The sequence below is a fragment of the Rattus rattus genome, chromosome 1 (assembly GCF_011064425.1).
Source record: "Rattus rattus isolate New Zealand chromosome 1, Rrattus_CSIRO_v1, whole genome shotgun sequence".
NCBI lineage: Eukaryota > Metazoa > Chordata > Mammalia > Rodentia > Muridae > Rattus > Rattus rattus.
In genome coordinates, this window is record NC_046154.1 from 194,673,058 (window position 1) to 194,700,567 (window position 27,510).

Sequence of the window (27,510 nt, forward strand, 5' to 3'; positions counted from 1 at the left end):
ATAGTGGTTCCCAAGGTAGCCTGGGGCACACAATGACCTGTCTCCTAAAACAAATTATTAAAAATTATGTTCTTATTTATTGTTATGTTCTCATTAAATTTTTATATCTGAAAACGTTTCCAGAAATGACACAAAATGGCCATTATCTGCAAGGATATACATAATTACTTGAAAATCAGAGAATAAATGGACTAATACTAATAATCATATTAAAAGCACCTGAAGAACATTTGTTATTTTTCTTTAAGTTTTTAATTATTCATTCAATACTTACACTACCACAAGCTAGTTATATACTACTGTTCCTATGTTCCAGACAAGGTGCATACATTCAAACTGCTTACTTTGCCCTAGGACACAGGTCGTAAATCATGTAGCTGAAATTTAAACTCATATTAAGGTTTCTACAGCCCACATTCAGTAACCAAAGCAATTAAAAACTTTGCAAAAAGCAAGTGACTATACGTAAATTCACAAACAGAAGAGCAATTCAACATGGCAGGAAAACATCAATGACAAAGCCTTCCTTGATGTCAGAGATAGTCAGTTGCTAAAGTACTTGCTGCACAAAGGTGCCAGCAAGCACATGTCAAGCAAGATATGGTGGGGCAGTATAATCCCAGTGTGTGGTGGGTAGTGGAACAGAGACTGCTGGTCAGTCAGCCTACCCTGAACTGTATGCCCAGGTCTCAATAAGAGACACTCAAAAAACAAGGAGATGGCTCCTGAGAAATAACTGAGGTTGACTTCTGACCTCTGGCCTCCACAAGTAACCACACTGACTTCAATCCCACGAGGAACACTCCCCTGATCTGCACACACACAGGACCCTCCTTAAGACTGGAATGAAAAGCACAACAGACTGCTACTGAGATACTCTCCCAGTCAAAAACGAGCCTTCTGAAAGGAAGTCAGTATCGGTACTGAAATTAGCACTAATGTGCAGTAATGACACAAATTTTCATATAAAGGGATATAGGAGACCTTATGCAAGTCTTTAAAATGGTCTATACAGCCAAAGCAATTCAAACTACTATAGTCTAGATACAGACTCAGTATAATTTTAAAAACTTGCCCAAGAGCATCGAAAACTTTTAAAGGGAACCATTTCACTCAGCCATTTAGTAAATATTCTAAAATTCAAAGATAAGCAAATCACTCTCTATGGTCAAAATCTAGCACACTGCTTGCTTTGTAGGTTGCATGACTACGAGTGTTTTACATTGTAGTTATGTAGCATCCTTCACTCCACCTCCTAGCCAACAAGAGCCAAGTGACTACCTGGCTTTTACAGAGAAGAATTCTCTGGCCCACGGTCATTTATAAATGGTATAAAGACAATTGGATAACACCACAAAAGACAAGTATCTGCCACCTCACTGTTTATACCTTAAATCAGGATACATTTCTAATGGGCATAAGTTATAAATCAGGTTATGAAATAAAATAGGAAAATATAGTGAGAATTCTGAAATTTTGGCTTCTTTAAAAAAACACAGAAATATTCTAAGAATATGTTTTCATTTTAATGCCAGGTGTGAGATATATGGTGCTGCTTCAGATACTGTGCACAACAGGTAACTATGATTTGACTCGTGCTCTAACAGGGATGCTAAGTTTCTGCAACTGTGTGACATTTGGAATCAGAGGGTATATAAATGCTAGGGCCATAAAAGGGGTGAGGGTTGTTGATTGGTTCTTGGTTGGTTGCTGCTGGTCACAGTTTAAGTAGTCATACTCAAAACAACAAGAAATCAGCTATCCTGATGGCAAAGACCAAACATAGCCCTAAGCAGCAGGAAGTGATTCTAAAGATGGCAGCTGCTGCCCCTTTTGTCTCTTATCTAGTGTTAGGGGTTGAAAGGATGGAAAAAGGGTGGAGACGAGTGGAAGAAGAACCCACAAACTAGCAAAAGACTGGCTACAGGAAAATCCCAGAATTATCTAAACCAGAAAACATTTTTTAAAACCCCTAGGGCTAGGGGTATGGCCCAGTGGTAGAGTACTTATCTAGTACATGACAGGCCTCGTGTTCAATCCTCAGCATACAGGAAAACAAACAGAAAGCCACAAAATAACAAAAGCTGTTTGCAGAAACGATTTAGGCTGATTTAACCATTACAAAATGTAAGCATATTAAAACATCACACGGTGCTCCCTTAATATGTACAACTTTTAGGTTTTGTGCATCAACCATCAATGTTATTTTAAAGAGAAAATGTTGAGGGATCATTTTAATAAAACGATTAATATCTATGTAATATAAAAAGAATAAACTAAGGAGGAAATTTTGTGAAAATACTTGCAATAAAAGAAGAGGTCAAGACCGTATCAAGAGAAATACAAGAAGTCACAAATTTGAGTGATACAAGAACTACATATGGTCATTAACCATTTGGGAAAGACGTCACTCAGTGTATATTAAATCTGTACTTTACATTTAGAGAATCTTTAATATATGTACATTGTTTTGATACATTGAATATAAATTGTCTGCCATGGGCTCATGTGTTTGAGCACTTGGTCTTCAACTGGTGGCACTGTTTGGAAAGGGTGGGGAACCCTCAGAGAGTAGAGCCTTGCTAGAGAAGTAAATCACTGGGAAGAGGCCTTGAGGGTTACAGCCGGGTCCCACTTTCTGCTGCTCACACTCCGTGTCCTGACTGTGGCTCGCTGTGATTGGCTGCCAAGCTCTTCCCTCACACCACTGGCTCCTGAGGCTATCTATACCTTCCCTGCCATGATAGTGTATCTCCTTCAGTTGTGGAGTCAGAGCAAATCCTTACGTTACTTCTCTTTGGTATTCTATACCGGCAATGAAAAAGGAAACTTATACATCAAAACAATAAACTACTTTGGTCGATAAGTCAAGACTTATTACATATCTTAAAGATATGGGGAATGCTGATGAGATGAAAAGTTATTACACACATTTTGATGCAAGATGGCACTATGTTCCAGGAATTTTCATTGTGAGAATTCTGGTGAAAATGTTTGAAGTATAAAATTACAATTCTAACAGTAAATTAGTCCTAACTAGATTTGAGGTTTCTGATCTATGTATCTATATTTTTTTTCTTTTTTTTTTTTCCAGAGCTGGGGACCGAACCCAGGGCCTTGTGCTTGCTAGGCAAGCGCTCTATCACTGAGCTAAATCCCCAACCCTTGTATCTATATTTTTAAAAGTTAAAGTCGGACTGTATTATTTGTAATAAGAAAAAGGTAATGGCAACAGCAACAATCTTCTATGCCAAGAAACAGGTTTTGAGATAAGTCCTTGCTTACAGACAACATCAGAACGCAAGCATATCTGTATTGCTTTTCAGTTCACTCTTCATCTGCCTATTATATTACTTAATTTAATACCAAAATTTCCTGAAGGAAAATGTCCTGTCACTTCTGTGACAATCAACTATATTGGAATAGTATTATTATATGGCCTCTGGGTAAAGTAGATATACTGAATCATAGTAGTCCTGGAAGGCAGACATTTCCTATTTTCTAAGTATTTGTTTTTATGAGTATAGGTGTTCTGCCTGCATGTGTGTCTGGGTACCACAGGCATACAGTGCCAAGGAGGTCAAAAGAGGGCATTGGATTTCCTGAAACAGGAGTTATGGGTTGTTGTGAGTTGCCTCGTGGGTGTTAGGAATAGAAGCCAGATCCTCTCAAGAGTAGCCAGTGATCTTCACTGCTGAGACATCTCTCTATACCTGACAGACATTTCTTTGTTATTCATTGCCCATATAAGCTCAATTCTGAATTTTGATTTAAATCTCCACATATTAATTACACCCTTCCATTAGCATATCCATTATACTTTTCTAGCAAATGTTGCTTTTAATACATATCCACAGTAAAATGCACAAGTTTTATAGTTTCTGCAATGAAACTATCAAATATTACACCCAAACGTTTTTGCAATACTAGCAATTGTGCCAAAGGCTTTGCTAGGAACTTGCTCCACCACCAAACTACACTCCTTTTTAATCTTCAGCATCAACTCTTAAATCAGACACATGTAAATAAATATAATACACATCAAATAGCTTAACAGTCAAGGACCATTCTAAACTAGGTGACACGACTCCAAATAGATAAAGCCAATGTACACAAAATTTGGAGGGAAAATAAGGTATTGATGATTTGTTTCTGAAACAACAAATTTTTCAAATAACAATAATGACAAAAGGCTGGGACCCAGGAAATGGAATAGGTTCCTAATGGTAACTTAGGTTGAGCCAATCTGTGACCTTCTAAGAATTGGTCAGTGAATTGGTAATAATTAGCTTTAATTAAAAAAGGATATTTGTTACATAACATATTTTAAACATTTAAAACAGCTGAGAACACTACTAAAGAAATTAGGAAATAGCAAATTTATAAAGTATTGAAAGGAAAAGAGCAGTCAAACAGATACAGAGCATCAGGATATAACTGGTTTGACTAAAAGATGTATAAACTAGATTAAAATGACTTGTTATTTAAACATATCTTATACATTTGACAACCTTTTCATGTGGAAGGCATTGATCTACAGTCTCCCAGAGCGCATGTCTGTACTATACAATCTACACAGCACCACAGATTGTAATCTCTGCTGTAGCTGTGGAGGACGACATTCCTAACTTGCAAGCTAGGATTGCAGCCAGGATGTGCACACAAGCTCGCTTAGCTTTGTAAGTACACTTGCTTTAGTATAAAAATACTTCTCATGAACCAAAAAACCCAGATTACCTCAAAGTGGCAGTCTTTATAGTCCATGTCTTTGAGTACTTCCTATAACAATATTATTGCTATAGAATCCCAGGACAGTAACTAATACTTCCCATGACAAAGCAGGGGTTTATCTTTTTGTCCCCAGGACCTACACCTATGCTTAGCACAGACAATCCCCTGGAGTTCGCATGCTCCTCTTCAGGGAATTAGACACAGGCACCGCTGCTGAGGAAACCCAGCGTAACTTACATCTTTCTCTGACCGATGTGGGAACATAGAAGACTGGCTGTAGTACATGTTTTCATCATGGTAGTCGCTGTCCACCCCCTCTACAAACTTCTTTCTTGAAGCACCAAACATGCTGTTTGTCACCTAAACAAAAATATTACTTTTATCAAGAGTAGTATTTTGGAAAAGTCCAGCTTTACTTTACTCCTTATAGAAACAAAATGCATACTGCTGTGATCCTGAGACAGATTAACTAAGAGTGAAGTCTGACTATACGGTACAGTTTCACCACCCCACCCTTGCTCCTACAAGAAGATGCAAACAATTCTGCTAACTTTTATAGACTAAACCACAAATATAATTTTCCCGAATGCAGTTTTTTCTTCTTAAATGTCAGAGTACTCGCATACACTGCAAACACCGTGTAAGTACTGTATCTCCTGTGGAGCTGCTGAAGGGCAGTGAAGGCCTATGGTGGGAGAGCACTGTCTAATCACCACGCAAAGGCATTCCAGGATTTTATGTCACAACTATCTACACATATAATAAAATACACTTATCATGTCAGTACAAATTTATGATATTTTGTTTACTGCTTATTCTTTTGCTTCTAGAGTTTTTATAAAAACACTAACAATTATAAGCTCACACCAAAACCTATAAAATCTATGCCAATTTTTAAGTTTCCAAAACTATCAACTGGCCAACATGAGCTTTCTGTTTCTGTATCTGCTCTCACTATACAGCCCAGACTGGCCTTCAATTCCCAATCGTCTTCGCCTCAGAACTCTGGGATTATAAGAAGGTGTCACTTAGTCTAGACAGAGGAGGAAACTAAGGCCAATATGTCTTCTCACTCATGCCAATGTATTTAAGTTTAGAGACTTGAATAACATTATGTTTTCTAAGTATACTCAAATCAAATTTAGTGTCTTAGTCACTAACTCAAACAAGAGTTAAATATTTTCAGAGAAGCACCAGACATGCCTGTGATGGTGTCTGTATGCTTAGTCCAGGGAATGGCATCATTAGGTATGGCCTTGTTGGAGTAGGTGTGTCACTGTGGGCATGGGCTTTAACACCCTTGTCCTAGTTGCCTGGGAGTATTGTGCTAGCAGCCTCCAGATAGAGATGAGGAACTCTGAGCTCCTCCTGTGCCAGGCCTGCCTGGATGCTGCCACGTTCCCGCCTTGATGATAATGGGCTGAACCTCTGACCCTGTAAGCCAGCCCCAATGAAATGTTGTGCTTTATAAGACTTGCCTTGGTCATGGTGTCTGTTCACAGCAGTAAAACCCTAACTAAGACAATGCCTATCCATCAATCTTCTAAGTGCCTTTTCTTACACAGAGGCAAAAAACATCCTTTCCTAGGTTTAATTTCAGAAAATGAACAGTCACAAAAAATTTAGATCCAGTACATATGCTATTTTGTTTTGCAAACACTACAAATAAATATTTAAGTTTTTCTCTATAGGACCTTTGCTAATGAGCTCTACTTCTAAGACAGAATAAGCACGTAGAAAAGCATGTAGCAGACATTGTTCAACATCCAGGCATCCTCCATTAAATTTACACACATGAATGAATTCAAAATAATACAAAGTAAACTTTTCTTTGAACATTTTTACATAATATCATTAAGGCCAGTTCTAGATTCCTAAAATTCCACAACTGAAATTAACTATATAGAATAAATCACCCTAATACCATGCAAATGTCTCCCATAAAACACAGAAAAGCATATCCCTACCAATGCTGCCTTTTCTCAACTGAGTACAGGAGTGGGACGTAAAGGGAGACAAGTGGGGCAAGAGGAAGAAGAGAAGGACATGACTTCAATAACAAAACTCTAATAGTCACTGTGCCCCAAAGGTGAACCCTGACAAGAGTTAGGTACAGGAATGACATACTTCTGATCCATGGCAAAATAGAAATATGGGGGAGAGGGGTGTTCTTAAAGCCACATTAATTTTAAAGAGCAGGCCTTTATTCTACTCATGAGGGACCAGGATAGCAAGATGTTTTAGAATGAGTAAGCATAATAAAAATGGAAAAAAAAAAAAAAAAAAGAGGGGGAATAAAAGCCACAGGGCAATGATTGTAGGAAGAGTTCTCAACACAGAGACAAATCCCTCTGTGGTATGACTGATGTATTTATTATAGGCTACATTTCATACTATGTGTGGGAATTTAAGTAATATAGTCCCAGGAAGGGCTACTTACTATATATCAAATAGAACTTTGTAAGCCTGCAGGATTTACTGTATGTTTGTAACTGATCCTGAGTTATGTGTGAGAACAGCCCGTGTAAGGATGGAAGTTGGAAGACCGAGGAAAGTAGTGCTACAGGATGATGGCTAAGGCTACAAAGGAGGTAGATGTGGTGAGAGGTGATTGCATAAAAGATATACTCTGAAGAGGAGCAGCAGATAAGGATGAGTGGATATGCATTAAAAAGAAAAATATTTACATTTTGTTTCTGCAAAGAATAAAGGGCATTTAGAAACCACATTCTATCAATGAGAGAGTGTATGTTAATGCTATAATGAAACATCTTGATATATCATATAAAGGAAAGTCAATTTTGTAAATAATTAAAAAAATAGTTTAAGTAACACTTCCTCTTTATATCAGAAACAAGGATTGCTACATTCTTTGATCAGGGGCTTACATTGTAAACTGTCTGACTCTTCCTGATTCTCAGACCAGATTATAAGAAGCACAAACATTCCCCAAGGAATGATGTTATATACCAAAATGTTAGGGAAACATTTAATTATAACATTTTCATCACTCCTTTGACTCAATAAGTTATATATTTTTAAAAGCACACTAAAATTACTAAATTTTCTCTACCAATCTCATTCTTCAAAAAGAATTCTTTAATCTCAAAAAGTACAGAGAACTATGCTGGGACAGAACAGAGGCACTCGGCTGGCTTGAATGTCCAACTGTACTATTTTATTACTTAGAAAGGCACAGTACCCAATTCAAATTCCTGTGGTATTCTTTTTTTTTTTTTTTAAGATTATTTTATATACAAGAGTACACTGTAGCTGTCTTCAGATACACCAGAAGAGGGCATCAGATCTCATTATAGATGGTTGTGGTTGCTAGGAACTCTGGGTCTTCTGAAACTTGGGACCTCTGGAAGAGCAGCCAGTGCTCTTAACCTCTGAGCCGTCTCTCCAGTCCCCACCTGTGGTATTCTTAGTATTTAAGTGCACTAATTCAAAGCCAACCTCAGTAAGTCTGAATAATTACAAAACAATTTTCAAAACTCTCACATTTAGATAATCTAACCAACAATTTCAGAAAAGAATCTAAGGAAGACTGTGATGGAGAAAGGGGGTGACAGTAAGGCTGTAAGTTTTTTAAATGGTCAGGGAAGTAAAGCTAGAGAACTTTGTAAATTTAACTTGGAAATGCACTTGTGGCTTTATACAGCACAGTAAGCCAGAGCACAGAACTAGGAAAAGCAGGACAGACTACCTATGTCTCTATCCAAAAGACAGCAATGCTTAACAAACATCTCCAGAGACCAATCTTCCCCGAAACCCAGAATGCTAGCAAAGGCTGGACTGGCACAGAAGTGATCCCTGAAATTCCTTTCCTGGTAACAAATACACAATGATTTCAAAACCTGTCTCAAGTCCTAACTGAAGGCTCTACCAGCATTGACAGTGCCACTCAGCATCTGTATTCCCGAAGTCTAACTGCGTCAGTGGAGACGAATTCAAACTGACTCACTGGCTCAGGATCTTCCGTTTCCCTACACACCCAGCAAGTGCTACTTTAGACTACTTTGTTTCCTTCTTACATGTATCTTGGTTTATGTTCAAGAAGGTTCACTACAGCATTCTGAAAAACCGACATACATTGGATAATGACAAAACTTGAATAAAAGCTGTAGTCTTGAACAAGCTGACAAGCTGGCTAGACAAATCTGTGAATGAACTTGGAAATACAAATACAAGGTCATGAGCCTGTCTAAGGAAAAGTGAGTGAGTGTGATGTCTGAACAAATCCTTAACCAATCAAACAAAGTAAAATGGGAGAAGAACAAGTCCAGAAAGACAAAACACTTAGGAAAGGGCTCAGCAGGGAGAGAAACCTGGGAAAATGGAACTTTCAATCCACCCAGGTGTTGCAGCAACTTGGGAGATGTAAGCAGGAAGTTCAACTAGGAATTCGACTAGGCCAGCTTTGGCTACATGAAGCCTGACTCAAAAACAACACCCCACCCCGCAACCTCACTCCAAAAAAACAAATTCCAAGACAAACAAAACCCTTTCTATATGGCGAGCACAACAAGTTCTGGAGGAGAGTGCTGGGTGAGAAAAGCAAGCCCTTCAGTGCTGGTCAACAGGGCAGAGTACAGGCAAAGAAACCACACAAACTTCTCCTGCCCACTTTACAGTAGCCTATGTGATCTCAGCAATTGGTCCAAGCCACTCAAACTCCAAAATACTTACACCGCCAACAGCTTTCTTTCTCTGCTGTAGTTTACTGGCACAAGGCACCCCAGTAACATCCAAACGGGTATTTTTCTATTTGTTCTTCATTTTCCTTAAATCTACTTTCCTCCATTCAAGCAATTTAAGTGAAAATTTATGTTCATGGATCTCATCGAAATTCTTTTAACAAATAAGCATAAAGGCCCTCTGTAAGCAATGTCTCTGACCTCTCTTCAAAAAAGCCTTCCCTCCCACTATTAAACTATGGGCAAACCTTCAGTTGCTCAAATTCCTTTGTACCCCAGAGCCTTTGTACACGTGGCTATCACTAAAGTGTTCTTGCTCACTGCTCACTCTTCTGTGAAATTTTAATGCTAAATTAACAGGGTCTGCTCTTCTTAATCAGTGAAAAGAAAGCACTTTATCATAACCCTAATTGATAAAATGACTCTTTTATCAGTTCTGATTCAGGCAAAGTCAGGTGGGGCTCACATCAAACTCCAGTATTTTAGAGGCAGAGGCAGTTGGATCTCTAAATTTGAGCAGCCCGGTTTATATGGCAAGTTCCTGGACAGCTGGGCTACCCAGTGAAGACCTATCTCAATCCAGCAAAACTCATTCGTACCATCATTACAATGGTGCAAAGCTAGCAAACAATTAGTATTCCCTATTTGTATCTAGAAAGACTCAGGACTGGAAGGTAAGTAGGCTGCTCCAGGCTATGTATTCGGTAAGTACACACACAGGCTTTGATCCTAATCTATTAAGCATTTCTCCTTTAGGAACCATAGCAGACCCACAATCAAACATAAATACAACCTATCCTTTATAGAGTGTTTCCTTCATAAAATATGAAGGGTGTTAAGGGTCAACATAATCATCAACAAAATGGAAGGTCCTTATTTTGTGACGAGCAACAAAGTAAGGTGGCTACAATCACAGATTTCTACAGAAAGACTACTGTACAAAATGGGCTGTTACATACCACAGACACAGTCTACACAACACCAATCGCATCCATTTTTTAAAAATGCACATTAATTTTAGCATAAAAATAACTGAACAGAGAGTACTGCAGTAATTGAAAGTAACTGCACTGCACATAGACTTCGGGTGGCAGAGAAAGACGACCTGAATTTGACAAAAACAAACACAACAAAACAAAACAAACAACCAAACAAACCCTGGGCTGAGGCTGTCACTCAGTTGCAGGGTTGATGTTTAGCAAGGCCCTGGGTCTGATTCTCAGCACTGTGGGACTGGAGGGGAGGATGGGGGTTGGGGATGGGAAGAGGGGATGGGGAGAGGATTTGAAGGAAAAAATTATCCAAGGAGAACTTCAAGTAGAAATGAATGCAAAAATTAACATATGTCAATTTCCTACATTCCAAATAAACTAACTTATTACTTTCCAGAGTGAACTGAATTTAATCCTTCAGGAAATTAAGATGACTGCACCCAAAACACTAAACTTCATTATGAAGTTAATCATCCAAACACTGATGATAAATGGTAAGACACATCTAGAGTCAATCTACCACGGCTTCCTTTTGTTGTCATAAAATCAGTTGTCCCATCACAGTAACCAGGGGCAGTAACTAGAGTTTGGTGTGTGGATGCTTCTGCAGCCCCACCCCTGGAGGTTTTGGCATGCCTAACTAACAAAGGCCTTGTCTCAAAAACAGACAAAAACCCAGAAAAGAACAAAACCTCTTAGACAAACAGCACGCCAGGCACCTGAGCCCAAATCTGCATGAGCATGCTTCCCGGAGTCCCTCCTACTACGGAATTTGCACTGGGAGTGCTCAGGGTGTGGGAAGAATGGCAAACCTGCCCCTTTCTTAGTGTTTACGGGGCACGGTGGCAAGTTACTTTGACTGCTAATACAGAATTTAACCTCTTTTTGTCAGCTGAATATACTCCACAAACTCACAGGTTCTCCCCTATCTACTAAGTAGGGAAAAGGTATACAAACAACAAATTTATCCAACTTTACTAACAAGTAATAATTAGCATTGAAAACTATGATGAGGATCCTTGTCAGATTAAATTTTACTGCATGGGTGCTTAATTCCAGGTCATTAAAACTAAGCAAAATATTGTACTGTTGCAATATTGTAATCTAAGAGATTTTTGACTTAGCAACATACTGAGGTTTTCTATCAGCTATCTTGAGTCTCGATTATTACAAATAGTTCTATTATATCTGAGAAGCCCCTCCCAAATTTCAACCAAAAATTAGTTCTAATTTTTGAGTCAAATTAATAGTCTAGAAATCAAAACAAATCAAAACTGTTTCAATAAATGTTTTGTAAATGCAAAATGTCCAATAAGTAAGTGACCATGGGGAAGTAAACGCTGAAGGTGGCAAGGGAAGAGGTGCAGGAGACTGACTGGAAAGGTGCTTGTCGAAAATCCAGGGCCTTGGCAAACACCCGTGCTTTAAAATTTTGGAAAATGCAGGTCTTAATAGTCCTTTCTAAGGGTTTCAGAAATAGTCTTTAAGTTTTTGAATAAATTATACAGATGTAAGTTTGTTCAAGGTCTAAAAGCAAAGGTGAAAAGAGACAATCTTCTGGATCTAAAACTTGGCATCTGGTGCCAACTTTTTCTGGATGGCATTTCCAAACAGATACGCCATAGAAGCGCATGTGCTCCGGAGAGCATCCACCAAAACGCCTCCTCCTAAACTCTGCTCACGATTCAAACTGAATAAACTCATTTTGTGTGTGTGATTTTTTTTTAACATTTTCTTAAATTTGTACTTATCAATAAGCCTTATACGAGTCCAAATCCAAATCATTAAAACAGTTTAGAAAAAATAATCATATAACCAAAGCTCTACATAACGTAATACTGTGAATCTATAGGAGAAAATATATAGTCAATCTATCTACCCACTAAAAAAAAAAAAAAAAAAAAAAAAAAATCGACTCTAACTAGCACTGTAAGATGCTGATTTGAAATCTCCTAGGATAGCCCAAACTTACTCAGTATTTCTTCCTTAAATACAGAATATAAAACTATAAAATACAAATGAAAAGACAAGTTAACAGCAGAAAAGCGTCTAAGTTTAGAATTAGAAAACAAATCGTCTAAGCACCAAAAAGAAGCTGCTTCAAGTACTTAAAGACATGTCTCAAAAGCAATGGGAAACTGGTCTGATCCTCTGCTGAGGTGTTTCTACATGGCTCTCAGAAAAAGGAAAGCTTCAGAACGTAAAAGAGATAACCCACTGAAAATTGTGTCTTTTAAAGATCGTAACACCAAGAAAATACTTCAACTATCTATCCTAGGTCTTATGAAGAATTTGTTTTCCTGGTTTTAATTTCAAATGTCTTGTTGTGTGCTCAAGGATCTGCACATCACAAGATATGAATTACAGGGAACAAATAGTCTTCAAAGGCACTTGCTGACTGTGTGTAGACACCGTGCCTTAACTGCATCCTACTTACTTTTGTTACCATTTCAAACCCAGAATGGCAAAATGGCTCAGGCTTCCTGTCCATTGCAAAGGAAAGCATGTTTGAAATTTCTCTTGTGGGGAGTCAAACCACAGCTACCTGTTTGACACCCCGGGAAAGACAGCATACACTTAAAGGTGGGAGAAGCATTAAGAAACGTTAAAGAGACATGCCACCTCACCAGACCTGTAGGGCAAACTGGTGGTCTATGAATTTGTCTTTCCTGTTTACTTAGCTTCTTTTCTGAACACTAGACTTTTATCTAACCATTTACACAATAGCTTTATGAAGAATACACACACACAAAAATTCTAAACAAAATGACTCACTGGCAAGACGGCCCCACCCACCCTCAAAATACCAATGAATATAGCACTGTTAACCCCAGCTTTCCCCGCCATATACTTACCTGTGCAACTTCTTTCAACATTTGCTACTCTGGGGATGGGAAAGCTCAGAGCTGGAGGCTGAAGTGAAGAAGGAAAGGTTGGAGGGTGAGCCATGGCACCAGCCCCACACTAGGAGCTCCCCTGAGATATTACAGCAGGGTTGACACCATAGCTCTGAAGTTCAAACTCCAGCAAACGATAAGAAAGGAGTCCAACCAGAACATGATAAACGATGGGATTCTTCTGCTCTTTGAAAAATAAGGAAATCATGCTATAAAGATCTGAATGTCCAGTTTCAACATTATGACTCCCTGTTTATCTCTTCAATTACCCAACCCCAGAATCATCTTTCAGACTGCTTCAAAATACTAATTAAAACAACCAAAAAGGGCAAAGCTCTGAACACTTTCCCAAATATGCAAGGATAGGGCTTACCTGGCCTTCACGAAATCATGCTAGTAAAGCATGTTCAAATATGCTACCTAGCCACTCCTGACATACTCTTGTTCTCTGAGTATAGTAACTCTATGCTCTGATCATGTTAACACCATCAGTCAACAGAATGAAAGTTGGATTACAGATAGAACCAGTAAAGTCTTAAAAATGAGAGGCCTTTTGGTTTAATTATATTCCCTGAGAAGAAATTAATTTCTTAAGTGTTTCTACACTGATAAAAAACAAATAAGGACCTGTCCACCAGAGAGTCACTTTAATCAAAAAATAAAATGTTAAAGTACTTTAATGTGGGTGAGGTGGTGCACACTTATAGCGGGTGACATAGGAGGGTCACTGTAAATTTGACACCAGCATTTTAAAACACTCTGATAACAGAAGATGAGATTTTTAAATAAAATATCATTTACTCACTTTGGGTAAAGAATGCTAGAGACTGAGCCCAGGGCTGTGCACTGCCAGCAGTGCTCTGTCACTCAGCTACACCGCCCAGTGAGAACTCACTGTCACTCACATGTGTACATTTGTTTTATAGAAGCTAATGATTTAGAGATGAAGGCATTCTATTATACATGTGCTACTTCAAAATGATAATAATATGGCTATCACTGAAGAGCATGTTATTCTAAAATTTTATCTGCATGAGAATCCTGAATTGGGTGTAATGCAGTTAAAAACGCTGAGTACTCCTTCAATGAGGGAAGATAGTTCAAAATTCATCTAAATGTTTGGTCACAGAAATGAATCTAACAAATGTTTATTTAGCGCCTGCTATGTCAAGTTCTAAACGATGCATACCACACTTCAGAACTTTCTCTACAGAGGAACACTGCAAATAAAAGGCAGTAGAGAATTTAAAGTGGCCACCTGCACCAGTCCTGGCTCCTTGCCTGCAGCCTACCCTTTTTACCGCAATTTCCTCTGCTACTACTCTCCCCTCTTTTCCCTGTGCTCCTGGCCCCCTCCTCTGGCTGTTCACATGGATGTCCCAGTGGAAAGACCTGGCACTTATTAGCTCCCCACAGACCCAGCTTCACCTATTTCCGTTGCTCACTCACTAGCTTGTCTACTGACAGTGAGTTTTCTACTTGGTTTTGTTGGTGTTATTTTGTGTTTTGTTTTAAAGCGGAGACTTTACCTAGTCCTTATGTCTTTCCTAACACCAATGTCATGTCACATACACTGGAGAATGTCTCCTGATTTTGGCTTGAATGTTTTTTATAATCAAACTGAAATATGCATTTGAATGCTTCATCATCACAACAGTGTTATGCCCTTCTTGTTTCCAATATGCTAATGCACATGATGCCAACACTTAATCCAGGTGGGGTGAGCCTGACCTTGATTAAGTTGGTCCATCAACCAGCTTTCTCTCCTGTAAACTACTACTTCAGCATAAAAATAGTGTTTGCATACTAATGAGCCAGGGAAATGATTACACTGATAAGTAAGAGGTTTATTTGTATGTGATGCTGGTTTGTACTAAAAGCAAACAAACCTCGATGTGTAATTAAAGAGTAAACTGTAATTTTATTTGAGACAAACAGGAAAAGAGGCGCTTAATCTCACATAGGTTTTCAGCTTTTACCTTTAAATTAGAACTTCAAAACACTTAAGGCATACAGGATAACATCATCATGGTGACAACCAATGGTGTTTAGAGGACTTCCCACTAAGGATGGTGTCCATCCAGGCATGCTGCAGCCCTGCTGCTCACTACCCCTGCTACAGTTGTTAATGTAAGTGCTTTTGTAAAGTAAGCCAATTATCTTAGAAGATCTCACTCACAGATGACTACAATCAGCCCACAGGACAGCAGCAGAGATGGTAATAATGTCTCACTTCCTATTCTACCTATCACATTTTTAAAGCCTTGTCACAGTGCTGTCATCCTGACAGGAGTTAAAACTCCATATGCCAAATTCCAGACTTCAGCATTTCTTCTCTTCGAATGGCCTTTACATTTTTCCCTTGAACAAAAATCTAATTTTCATTAAAAATTTTAACTTCAGGAAAGAGAAAAAACTGTGGTCACAATGTAATATATACAAGAATAAATTAATTTAAAAAATTAAGAAACACTGTAACTTCATCCAGGAGAACAAATGACAACTGTTTGTGAGCCTACTACATACCAAGAACATGGAGTAGGATAACTCAAAGAAAACTGTCTGGTTTTTTGCTTTAGACTAAATAGACAGGACATGACAACTTGGATTTTATTTATCAATCTGTAGTATGTTTCTTTCCAAATGGTATTTTTAAGTGCTCATATCTGGTGTGTCAATTTTGAATTGTATATCATACAGTGTCTTTTACACAGAAAGCATCTGAGTCAAAAGCATTAACACAAAGTCTTATTCTTACTATTCAGAATGATTCATCTAGCTTCTCAACTAATTTATCATGTCAAAGAATGAAATATTAAGAGTTCCAGTCCAACCAGGATGGACTAACAGGAACCTCTTCTACCAAACGGTTTAAAAATGGATAAAATACAGAGGCAAGAAGATTGTTAGGTCACAGCCTGATCCTCACTCAAAAAAAAAATTAAGAGAAAATATACTAGCAACTGTTTTCAGACAGGGGGCAACAACTGACCTTCCTAACTAACTCAATGAGTTTTCAGGCTGTAATAAGAAGGAGGGAGCCAAATCAGAGAATTAGAGCTCTGTCATTAGTCCAAGGCATCTAAAGTAAGCAAGCTAAAAAGCTAGACAGTATGAGTTGCAGAGAAACAGCTCGGGAGAACTGGTGAAGGTTCCCAAAAGTCTTCAGTGCAGTAAAGATCAGCAAGCATGGAAACAAGCCATAAACGCAGGGGAGAGAACCACCTGAAAGAAAAAGAAACCAACCCTAAAGGCTACCACTGGAGCACACACCCAGAAGCCAGAGCAGAGACACACTAATTCAAGGGACAGAAAAATACTGGCTTAATAATTGAAGAAAACCAGCCCCAACTTAAAATCTATTGTTTCTCTTTAATGATTTTTAAAAAAGGCAGAGGTAGAAACAGACACAAGAGACAAGAGAAGGGTCTCACAAGGATCAAATGTTCCTAAGTAATATAACTCTATCCCCCAGTTAACCTCAAGAACTCAACACAAATACTAAGAAATACATGACAACAGAACAAAACTATGGCGGGGGGGGGCGCATACTATGTGAAGGAGCAGTGAAGTCAGTCAGATGGAGAACATGTAGGAAAACTTCCAAAACTCAACAGAAATAGTCTATGATTTCCAATGACACAGAATTGGTGGACAATGTCATAATCAAATGCTATGTGCAAAAGAAGGCAGAGCACCGGCATGCTACATCAGAGCAGGGAGACGCAGTGCACAAAGTCCCACTGAAGAACACATGCAAGGGGAAAGAGCAGTAAGCAGGGAAAGGAGGGAGGTGTTTCAGGGCAACTCTGCATGTGAGTAGAATGCCGTAAAACAGAGCACAAGAAACATTCCAGAGAGGACCAAAGTGAACAAACAAACAGAACAAAACTCAAAGAAACAAACAAACGAGGAAAAAAAAAAAGATAAAAACAGCAAACACAAGAAATTCCAGGCACTGGAATTATGAAAAAAATTATGTCAGAACCAAAACCATACATTAAAAATTTATCATAATAAAACAAGAAATGTTCTTAATCCTTAGTAGTATCCAAAGAGAAAAGATATACACCAACAACTTTTTTTCTCACTAGAAGTAAGTCAGGAGATAGTGGAGAGTCATTCTTAAATGCTGTTTGGTTGGCAGCTGGCGGGGTCTTACAGCACAGGTACACCTAACATTCTCCATCTGCCTAATTCAGTCCCAAGCACTGATTACAGGTCTGCGCCTGGCTGGTATCCTATTTTTAAGATGCTAAAAAGAAACTACCAATTTTCAATTTCTTACTGAGCAAAAATATTTTTTAAATGAGGGTAAAATTTTCACACACAGGATTAATCCTAACATAATTCATCACTACCAGAAATACATTTAAAAGAGAACTCTTTTTAGTAAGAAAAGGATACCCCAAACACAACAGGAGATGGGTGAAGAAGAGAAAGAAATGGGGAGAAAAAAACAGGAAAGGAAAAAGAATAGACAGGAAAGGTAGAAAATGAAGGAAAATGAAAGAAGTCAAAGTTTTAAATTATGGATATCGAAAAGCAGAAAACGAAAATTACTCCGCCTCAAGCAATAAACAATGAAAGTCTGTAACAAAGACGTAAAAGCAAGGTGTTTCCTTAAAAGCAAGCTTTTAGTCCAAGCCAGAAAACAGACGTGTGTGTGTGTGTGTCAGACACTGTACAGCAGACACTGAGTTCTAACGATACTCCAGGAAGTGACCTTTACCTGATCATCTCCCACCTACTCAGTGTTTTAGCCTCTGATCCAGTAGCATTCTTAGATGGGAATACAGGAGCAGAACAGTAAAAATTAATAAGCATGAACATTTCCAGAATTAAAGGACTGCTGAACATGGCAGGGAAACAGGAAAGACAGAATCCCAACATTGCGAACACGTAGACAAATAACTGGCATCATACAGAGTTCTAGCCACAAAGGGATCACAGGAACACTCAAGAGAGTAACAAGAAAAGCTTGGAGCATAGCTGAAGCCAGCTGGGCCATACAAACAACAAAGACAACTTATGATCAAGACCTTATTCAGGTGGGTGGGAAGCAGGGGAAACCAATGGAATATCCTTGCAACAATTCTTTGCCACATCAATCTATGTCTATATAAGACACTACATCAACATCCTAAAAATGGTAACCACCTAAAGCTTTCCCTAAGGTAAGTAACAAACAAAAGATTACTTCTTAAAAACTTTTCATTGATTTATCAAAAGTACTAGTCAATTTAGAAATGCTAGTCACAAAATGAAATTATCATTTCCAAATGACTCTTATATGAAAACACAAAACTACTGATGAATTTTAAGAATAAAAGTTTTGCAACAGTGGATATAAAACCCAATTTAAAAAATTAGCTATTTTGATTTACAGTAGCATCTATACAATATACTCTTTTGATGTACCATTTACAACCACAAATCAAAGTATTTAATTGTAAATATGAGTAAATTTAAAGGTATGTGTAAAAAGTAAGAATTTGAGAAAAATATAGAATTTCCAGATAGGAAGAAACTGTAAAAGGATCACCCTCTCCAACCCAGAGTCAGTATAATTCTACTCATAAACTTGGGGGTTTTTTAGTTGGAGGAGTCTTTAAAAATATTCAAAATGTGTCACAGAGTGAATTGTCAAAGTTAAAACTGAGGCCAAGGTTAATGGCATAAATACCAAACATAAATATGACAACGTGAAAACATCATTTACAGGCATGCACAAGCTTAGCAGAGTAGCCAAAAACAACATAACATACGATTCTGACAGACAGAAGGCGGGTAGTGGTTAGTTACAGGAGAACTGACTGAGTGAAGAAGATGCTGGAATCCTAACTCAGAAAGTCAATTTCAGACAAAGTTAAATATGAAAGGGAGAATGTAAAATCTTTAGAAAACTATAAAAGTATGTTTATTCTCAATCTAGGGAAACTTGTCTTCAATACTAGCTCAATAGATTGTGACATTCAATGTCCAACAAATACTAATCATGTGTATGAGCTCAAAACTGGTGGTACACTTTCAAACACACGCCTAACGTACCTCTTGGGAACTGACTATTCAAGAAATTTGCAGTATTGATTTTTCAGATAACTTCCCTAGCTTCCCTAGCTAGTCTCTCTTTTATTATTTTCATCCAATGTTGGAAAAATACACAGCTTGTCCTCTGGGCACTGCTGGCTCTGTTCTTCCTCCCATTTTTGAGACCCTCTCTTCTCAACCTGTTGTCCATCTATTGCATTCTTTTGATTCTAGTCTTTAAAGGTATGGAGCACTTAAAGAGTTTTCTCACATTAGGTAACAGCGAGGCTGCACCATTTATTTTAACCTTCCCTGGATCTCTTACAGTTATGTAACAGATTGGGGGGGGCGAATCTATTCTGATGTCAAAGTATCTACTCACACTAACCAGTGGCCATCCGATAAACACTCTGTGTGCCTCTGTTCTATGACCAATCAACACTGAGCTGCGTCTATGTCAACATTTAACTACAAAAAAAAAAATAAATAAATAAAAATACATGGGGAATTTCGTTTGTTTTCATCTAATTTCATCTGGGGCTTCCAAAGATGCCATCTCACCAATTTTATTAGAAACACTTAAATGGGATTTGGTGTGGCTATTTAGCAAAGCCTAGGGTCTAAATTCCCAAAAGGAAGTCACAGTCACAAAATGAATACAAAGTTTGCCACCTGATACTTTTAATCTTTGGAAACAAAATAGTATGATAGCATTTACACTATCACAGTAAGACATTAGACTTAACAGACATACCTAACAGAATATTTTGGTCCTGGGGAACTATTAAACACACATATATACACACATACCAAGATACTAAGGGTGGGCAACAACCATGCATTTTATTACAAGTAAACAAGTTTTCTAGAAAACAAATGTCGTGGGCAGTTGAGATGGCTCAATGGGTAAGACACCTGCCACGGAGCCTGGTTATGTTCAATAACCAGGAGCATGTTAAAATGAAACAATCAACTCTGGCATGCTGTCCCAACCGCCACCACACAGGCACTATGTTATGTGTGTGCACGCATGCAGGATTAAACAAATGTAATAACAATAACCTTGATGTCATTTTATGATTTCAGAAGGAAAAATGTTTGCATGGACCACAAAGGAAGGCTAGCATATTGTAGCAGTAAGTCAACCCTGAGGAACTTGGGAATTCATTTAACCTGATGTTGTTAGTTGGTCAGGAAAACATGGGAAAGGGGGACAGGTGGCCAAAAACATACCAAGGTTTACTTTCCAATCTTGGTTATAAATTCCAAGTGACATCTGACACTGAGCAGTGACTGCAGCAGGAACCGCAAACAGCCTCACGCCGCCATCAGTATTACTATTACTCTGCACCACCCCATTAGCAGCTCCACAGATGCAAAGGAACCAAACATGAAACGACTTCGTTTTGAGTTTATTCCACTCTACTGTTTTGTATCTCTGACCGGGACAATGCTTAGGGCCTACTGTCAACAAGGTTTTCGAGAGCCAAGAGGAGAATACTGAGGTAGTTGACTACTTCAGCCTTGTGTGTGTGACTCACTTTTTCATCTGCTTACTCTTACTTACCTTCATCCTACAGCAAACAGCAACAAGGACTAAAGCCTACCTCTGTACTACTCTAGGCATCAGACCTACTGTTAAGTACTCATTAAAAAAGAATCCCTACAGATTTTTATACTAAGTGGTCTCTGATAGTCACTGTTTTATCAATACCTTACATATTCAAAGATGCACAAATGTTTGTGTTTCTAAACACATTAGAAGGACCCAAAGGAAGTCCCAAGCTGCCTAGTACAACTAAGACTCTGAGACATCAACTAACCAAAGATGCATGTGGCCTGCAGACAGACTTTTCATACTGACTTATAAAAATGAAACAGGGTGTTTCCATGGTTTATACTTACATTTCACTGCAGTATAAAATGTTAGTCTGTATATAGTAATGCTTAAAACTTACCAAGTAGAAACACTTCTTCCTAACCACTTATGTGTTTATTAGTTAGATTAATTTGTACTTTATAGTACACTGTCAAGTGTTAAGTGTTTATCTTGGGAAACTGTCTGAAGGTTAAGTCAGTTAAAAGCTCATTTTTTCCTACTCAAAACAGTGGAATATAAGGGATAACTTGTCAAAATACTGCCACAAAGAAGCACGTGCCTATAAATATCAAAACCTACATACATAGTAAAAAAAATATATAAAAAGGAGTGAAATGCCAAACTCAAATTAATAACCACTTCTGAAAAATAAAACAAGAAATGAGATATGGCAATATCTCCATAAAAATAACAAGCGAAGATACGTATTTGTTAAGAAAAAATAAAAACAAAACAAAAACAGCAAACCCATTTGCACTTGTACTCATCAGGAAAGACTACAAAGTAAAGCACTAAGAAAAAAAGTTAGAACGGTGAATGTTCATATTGGACTTAGTGCTTTTCTTCAACATTTTATGAGGAAAAAATTAATTTTTATTGCTAAAAGATAAATGTAAGGAAGGTTGCATTCAGTGTAAAAATCTTAGAAATGCACTAGTAGATAGCTAGCACATTGCCCTGTTTTTTCCTCTCAGTTTTTCAGTAATTTTATTTTATTGTTTTGTTTTTGTAATTGTTTTTGTAATTTGTTTTATTTATTGTATTGTTTATTGTAATTGTTTTATTCAAACAATATTCACTGAACATTTACCTGTATAGCAGGTAGCACGTTAAGGACTGGTGGTGCCAAAATAAACAGTTGCAGCTGTAGTTTTCAACAAGCTGATTAAATGCACACAGACGTGCTCTCTTGCAGTTCTATAATGATGGAGGCAGTCTAATGTGCACTGATCAGTACAGTAGCCACCAGCAGAAGTATACACTAAGCATTTAAAATGTGCCTTGCATGGTTGGCAAACTAAAAATGTAATATTATTTAACTTAAATGAGTTTAAGCAGCCATCTGTAGTTCCTGTCTATAGAACGAACAGTCTAAGTGTACAGGAAATTGAGAGAAAATAGATGGTTGTTCAGAACTAAGGCCAACACCAATCTACGAGTATATAGGACTTGAGAGCAATTGGAACAAAAGCCCTGAGTCCATTACAGGGAAGCTTCTGGAAAAATGGAAATCAAATTATTATCGAGTCATGAAGAAAGGATACTATTCCTTCAGAGATCCGAACTGTTAAAAGCTTGGGGTAAAGGCACACGGAGCCTTCAGTCGGCTTTAAATTACTAATAGTCAAGCCTAGCAGAGGCAGTTAGAGAAGAGCTATTGAGGGCGTAGGTGCACATAAAATCATTGGGAGGAATACATCCAAGCAAAGTCAAGTAGGTGCCATGTTTAGGGCTTGAGAATCAGAGAAAGCCATTAAAGAGTCAAAGTGGTAATTAAGATGATTGAAATTTCTGAGTGTTCATAGCTATGGCAAAATTAGTATAAATTATAGGAAGAATAAACAGAAAAAAATTAAAACTGACAATGTCCACTTTCTTATAAAAAGCTTGATGACCCTTTCAAAAAGGACTGCTTTTCTAAACTAAGTTATTTATGCAAACAAACTTCATCTACTATATTCAAATGCCTAACTGGGCTTATTGACAAACAAAACATACAAGTTAATACTACTACAAAAACCAGTACTTCAACTCCTGTGTAACTGAAAGTCTATAAGGTCTGTATGGAAATGAGGAATTGGAGAAATATTTTTTGTTACTCTCAAGTATTAGGCAATTATCAGGATGCTTAAAGAAACAAACAAATTCCAAAACCAAAAAGCTCTCAAATAAATGAAGTTATACAGACACAAAGAAAGTCTACTTTAATAATGAAAAGAAGGAAATGCTTATAAAGTGAAAATTTTTAAACTCCAAATTAGTTTCATCTTAGAATATATATGCTCCTAAGAGTTACCAAAACATACAATTTTACTTTGGTGATTCAACATTGTGACTTCTCCATATACTCTCAATTAAATTAATCTTAATGCTAGATATAAAACCAGTCTTCTATGCACATATTCTTTTCAGAGGAGGCTTAAAAACAAAATAATTTTACAATCCAGACCTGTTTTCAAAGACTTTTCAATATACATTGGACACCACTATGTAACAGTAAAAGGCAAATAGTAAAAAAATATATTCAGTCAGCAGGTCTAGTCAAGAATGCATCTTCATGCAAGCTCAAAAACTTGTATTATTTGCATACTAAAAATAGAATTTAGCACTTTTACAGTAGTATAAACTGAAGTAAGTCAATCTTTATTGGCAAAATATAACTGCTTTACTCCGTTCATAAGTATAAATTCCAGAAGTGTACATATTGTTCCATGACACAATTAGCTATGCTACAATGTATAAATCAAAGGAAGTTCTATGCTCACCCTGCGGATGGATGTTTGTGAACACTGAAATGCCACACAGCCCATCACAGTACTCTTGTAGTGATTTAGCAAAACCTAACAAAGATGCAAAAGCCCAAAAAGTGTAACCAATCAAATCTAACAAGTACAAGCTGCTGGAAGTGGTTCTGAGGTAGGAAGAGCTACAGAGCAAGCACAAATAATAATCAGCAGAGGCTAGTCCAGTTTATGAGGACAAATCAGAGAGGAGTTACAGGAAGAATTGATTCAACATAATCCCAGCTTACTCTGGCTAATTAAAATAATAAAACCTGGCCAGAAACTTCATCCATCAAGTTGGATAAAAGCTCTAGGAAGGTTAGATACAGAAGCATCTTCTATTGGGGATGGTGCTCCAAGACAGAATCCAAGTCTTCTAACCAAAGACTCTTTGCTGACACACAGCATAAAACTCACTTTCCGTTCTCTCCACTGTTCATGCCTCCGTGTGTGGGAAGAAAGGATTAATTGCACTCCACCAAATGCTGAGTGTGTGAGTAGCTGTCCAAAGCTGGTGTGTCACATTAGCTGTCCTAGTCTCAAAGGACAAGCTCCTGAGGTGAGAAGGAGCAACAGGCTGGAACCATGTCTGCACAGGAAGCCTAACAGCTCACTCCTATATGAACTTATTCAATATTTAATATTACTTCACAATTTCATACTTGATTCACTATTGAATGAAATGAAGTAAGTTTCCATTTAAAACTTAACTTCAAACACTAACTGCTCTTTCTTTAAAAATCACTTCAATAACACTACCTTTAAAGTTCACCTTCTTTTGAAAGCTCAGAACTGTTACGCTTCCAATATCTTTTGAGCATCCCTACATAATTATATTAAGAATGGATACTGTTAAGTAAGAAACGAAACAATCTGATGTTGTAAGGACAGCATATTAGTGACAAATGAAACAGGTCTGAGTCATCATATATTTCTAGATTTCACTTATATTTCTTCTATAGCCTATCCAATGCTATACATTTCTCTAACACTCTATTATACAAAATATAACCCCAAACTTACACTCCATTCTTTCAGGAATATGCATAAAATACTTTATGAACTACTGCCTTTGAATCCAGCCAAAAATCATATATCTCAGATAATTCTAAATTTTGGCATATAAGTCAGAAAATTGTTCTGGTACTAAAAATATACCAATATAAACACGTTATTTTGTGAAACATTCACAATTATTCAAGCTGTCAATTCCATTATATAATATTTAAATTTATACCACAAATTTTCAGGAGATTGTACTCATTATAATCTGTTAGTTCCAACTCTATGTTAAAACAGTTCAATGTACTATGACACATGGAAAAAAGGGAAGGAAAAACATCTTACCTGGTAGTTTCTTTTCTCAGATAATGTATGTCCATCAGTCCTCACCATAGAGTCGTGTCCTTTCCTCACAGTACTGGAGGCAATCAAATAGAACTGTCACTCAAGGGTCGTGTCACAGGAAGGACCGCCCACCAGTTCTCCCTCTAGAGTGGAATTATCCAAAAGCCATCAAAATTACTAACATGTAAATATACATAACATTAACAAAAATATTCAACTTAACATACAAAATACATAGAGAACAAACCCAAAATGCATTGTCTTAGACTCTGTCCCATCCTCCCCCCAGGTACTGTAGCAGGCAACTAGCACTAGGCTTTGAGGTAGAGATTGTCTGATATGAAACAGTCCGTTCATAGCTGCTTCCACTGCCGTCACAATACCATACATTACACAACAAGAAGAAATGCAAAAAAACAAAAACAAAGGTAAAAAGGAAAACAACAACAAAAACCCACCTTATCCCAAACTTTTTTGTGTGTCTTAAATATTCTCTGGTTATTCTCCAAATAACCAATTAATTCAGACTCAGTCATTTAACCCTTTGTCCCCCCACTGCCTATCCTCGATGTAAGAATGCATTGTGTGTTCATGTGTCATTCCTGTGGTCAGGAAGCTCATCTCCATGCAGTAAGATGGAAGCACATGGTATTTAAACAATTATTAAATTAAAACCCGATTCAGGGTTCCATTAGCATAACTGCAACAGAGAACAAGCACCTGCTTTTCACACCCCAATTTCATACACATTACAATAGGATTCACTTTTTGGCATGGGGGGGATTAATGATACTCATTTCTTAACCTGGGTAAATATGCACAAAATAAATATACACTGAACATGTCAGGTTAAAAAAAAAACTAAACTGAGAGAAAAATTATGCTGTTTCAAAACTATAAAGTAAAATTCAAGTAGTTCAAAGATTTCAAGGTAGTTCTATAAGAATGTATGAGATACAGTTCAGTACGAATAGCCATAACAGTATAAAACATTTACTCTTACATAGCTACTAAATAATGTTGCTATCCATTATAATTTTGCATTCAAATTTTTTTAAAAATAAAATGTACATTAGGATGAGACACTAAAAGCATCAAATTTCTAATCCATGGGTTAGATAAGGACTGTAGAGATGGCTCAGTAGGTAAGGAGCCTGCCTCCAAAGCTCAGGACTCGTTTCCATCCCTAGAATCCATGTAGGAGCCTTAGGGGGAAGAGGGGTGGACAAGCAGATCCTTGAAGCTCACTGACCTGCCAACCAGCACAGCTCAGTCAATGACCTTCAGGTTCAGTGACAGCAACTCTAGTTGAGGAAACCTCATGTGGCTCCTAGAGACACCGTCTATACCCACACACTAACACCACACACATACATTAACCACATACACAAACTCCTCAAATTTTTATGTATTTAAATTACAGATAAGCATGTATGTATGTATGTGAATAGGTATGTGATCATGGGAACAGGATATCAGGTCCTCTAGGGCTGAAGTTATGGGTGATAAGAGCCATGTGACAGGGTTTAGGAACCAAAACCCAAGTCCTCTGCAAAAGCAGTTAAGTACTGGTAACCAGTAAGGCCTGCAATTTAAAAACAATAAAAATCTCAAGGCAGTGTTACTAAAGAGGACAATACAAAGGTTTACAAATATATATATATACATTGACACAATCCACTAAGAGAATAAATTTTAAATGGAAAACTAACATGTGGAGAGCTTTTGGGGCCACTTGGCAGGAATCTGACATTGGGCCAGGACAGGGAAGTTAGCTCAGGCAGGAATCTGATTTTAGACGAGAACAAAGAAGTAGGCTTCAGGCAGATTGAGAAAAAATAAACCCACCTCAGCCTCAGAACTGGCTGGGTCATACTACGGTGTTGTTTAACTATCTCTTTTCTTTTTAATCCTTGCTTCTGCTCTGGAGAACCTGTTGACTGACTGAGCAGGCTTAGTCAATAACATCATTGACAAAGTTTTACAAGGAATCCATATAATAAAATTACCAAGTTGTGGAAGGATGATTTTACTCGGTTTGATCATCATGGTACATGTTGAGCTGAAATACTTCAAGATGCCTGACTCTAGAGCAAAACTGTAACTGCACATTAAAAAAAATTATGTGCATTTGGAATAAAGTATGTTTCTCAAAAATAAGGATTTACTGAACCACTAGTATATTTAGTACTATAAATGTAGTCATCATTTAAACTGCTTTGCGTTCACTATTTAATTTATGCTATGCTTCACAGTGAACACAGAGCCTTGCAAACGTTGGGCAACCACTCCACCATAGATCTATATTTTTGAATCAGGAATTAGGGTATTTTAAAAACAAAATTATGACGTGAACTGGTTTTTCCATAACAATAGTGTAACACATATTTGGCTTGGCTGTCAAAAATTTTTTTCATTATATAGCTCTTA

The 27,510-nt window shown here is 37.5% G+C and overlaps 1 protein-coding gene across 5 annotated transcripts in view; it reads right to left on the reverse strand.

The window, feature by feature from the left end:
* The window catches only part of Cnot2 (CCR4-NOT transcription complex subunit 2), a 91,016-nt gene that overhangs the window by 35,662 nt on the left and 27,844 nt on the right, over positions 1-27,510 (reverse strand). The window contains exons 2-4 of one of the 5 annotated variants that reach the window (XM_032912658.1): positions 25,081-25,223; positions 13,279-13,336; positions 4,969-5,091 (exon numbers count right to left, since the gene is read on the reverse strand). In XM_032912658.1, coding sequence (XP_032768549.1) covers positions 4,969-5,091; positions 13,279-13,299 — 144 coding nt within the window. In that variant the 5' untranslated portion in view covers positions 13,300-13,336; positions 25,081-25,223. The remainder of the gene's footprint in view (positions 1-4,968; positions 5,092-13,278; positions 13,337-25,080; positions 25,224-27,510) is intronic. The other 4 variants (XM_032912651.1, XM_032912642.1, XM_032912673.1 and 1 more) reach the window with 4 other exon arrangements.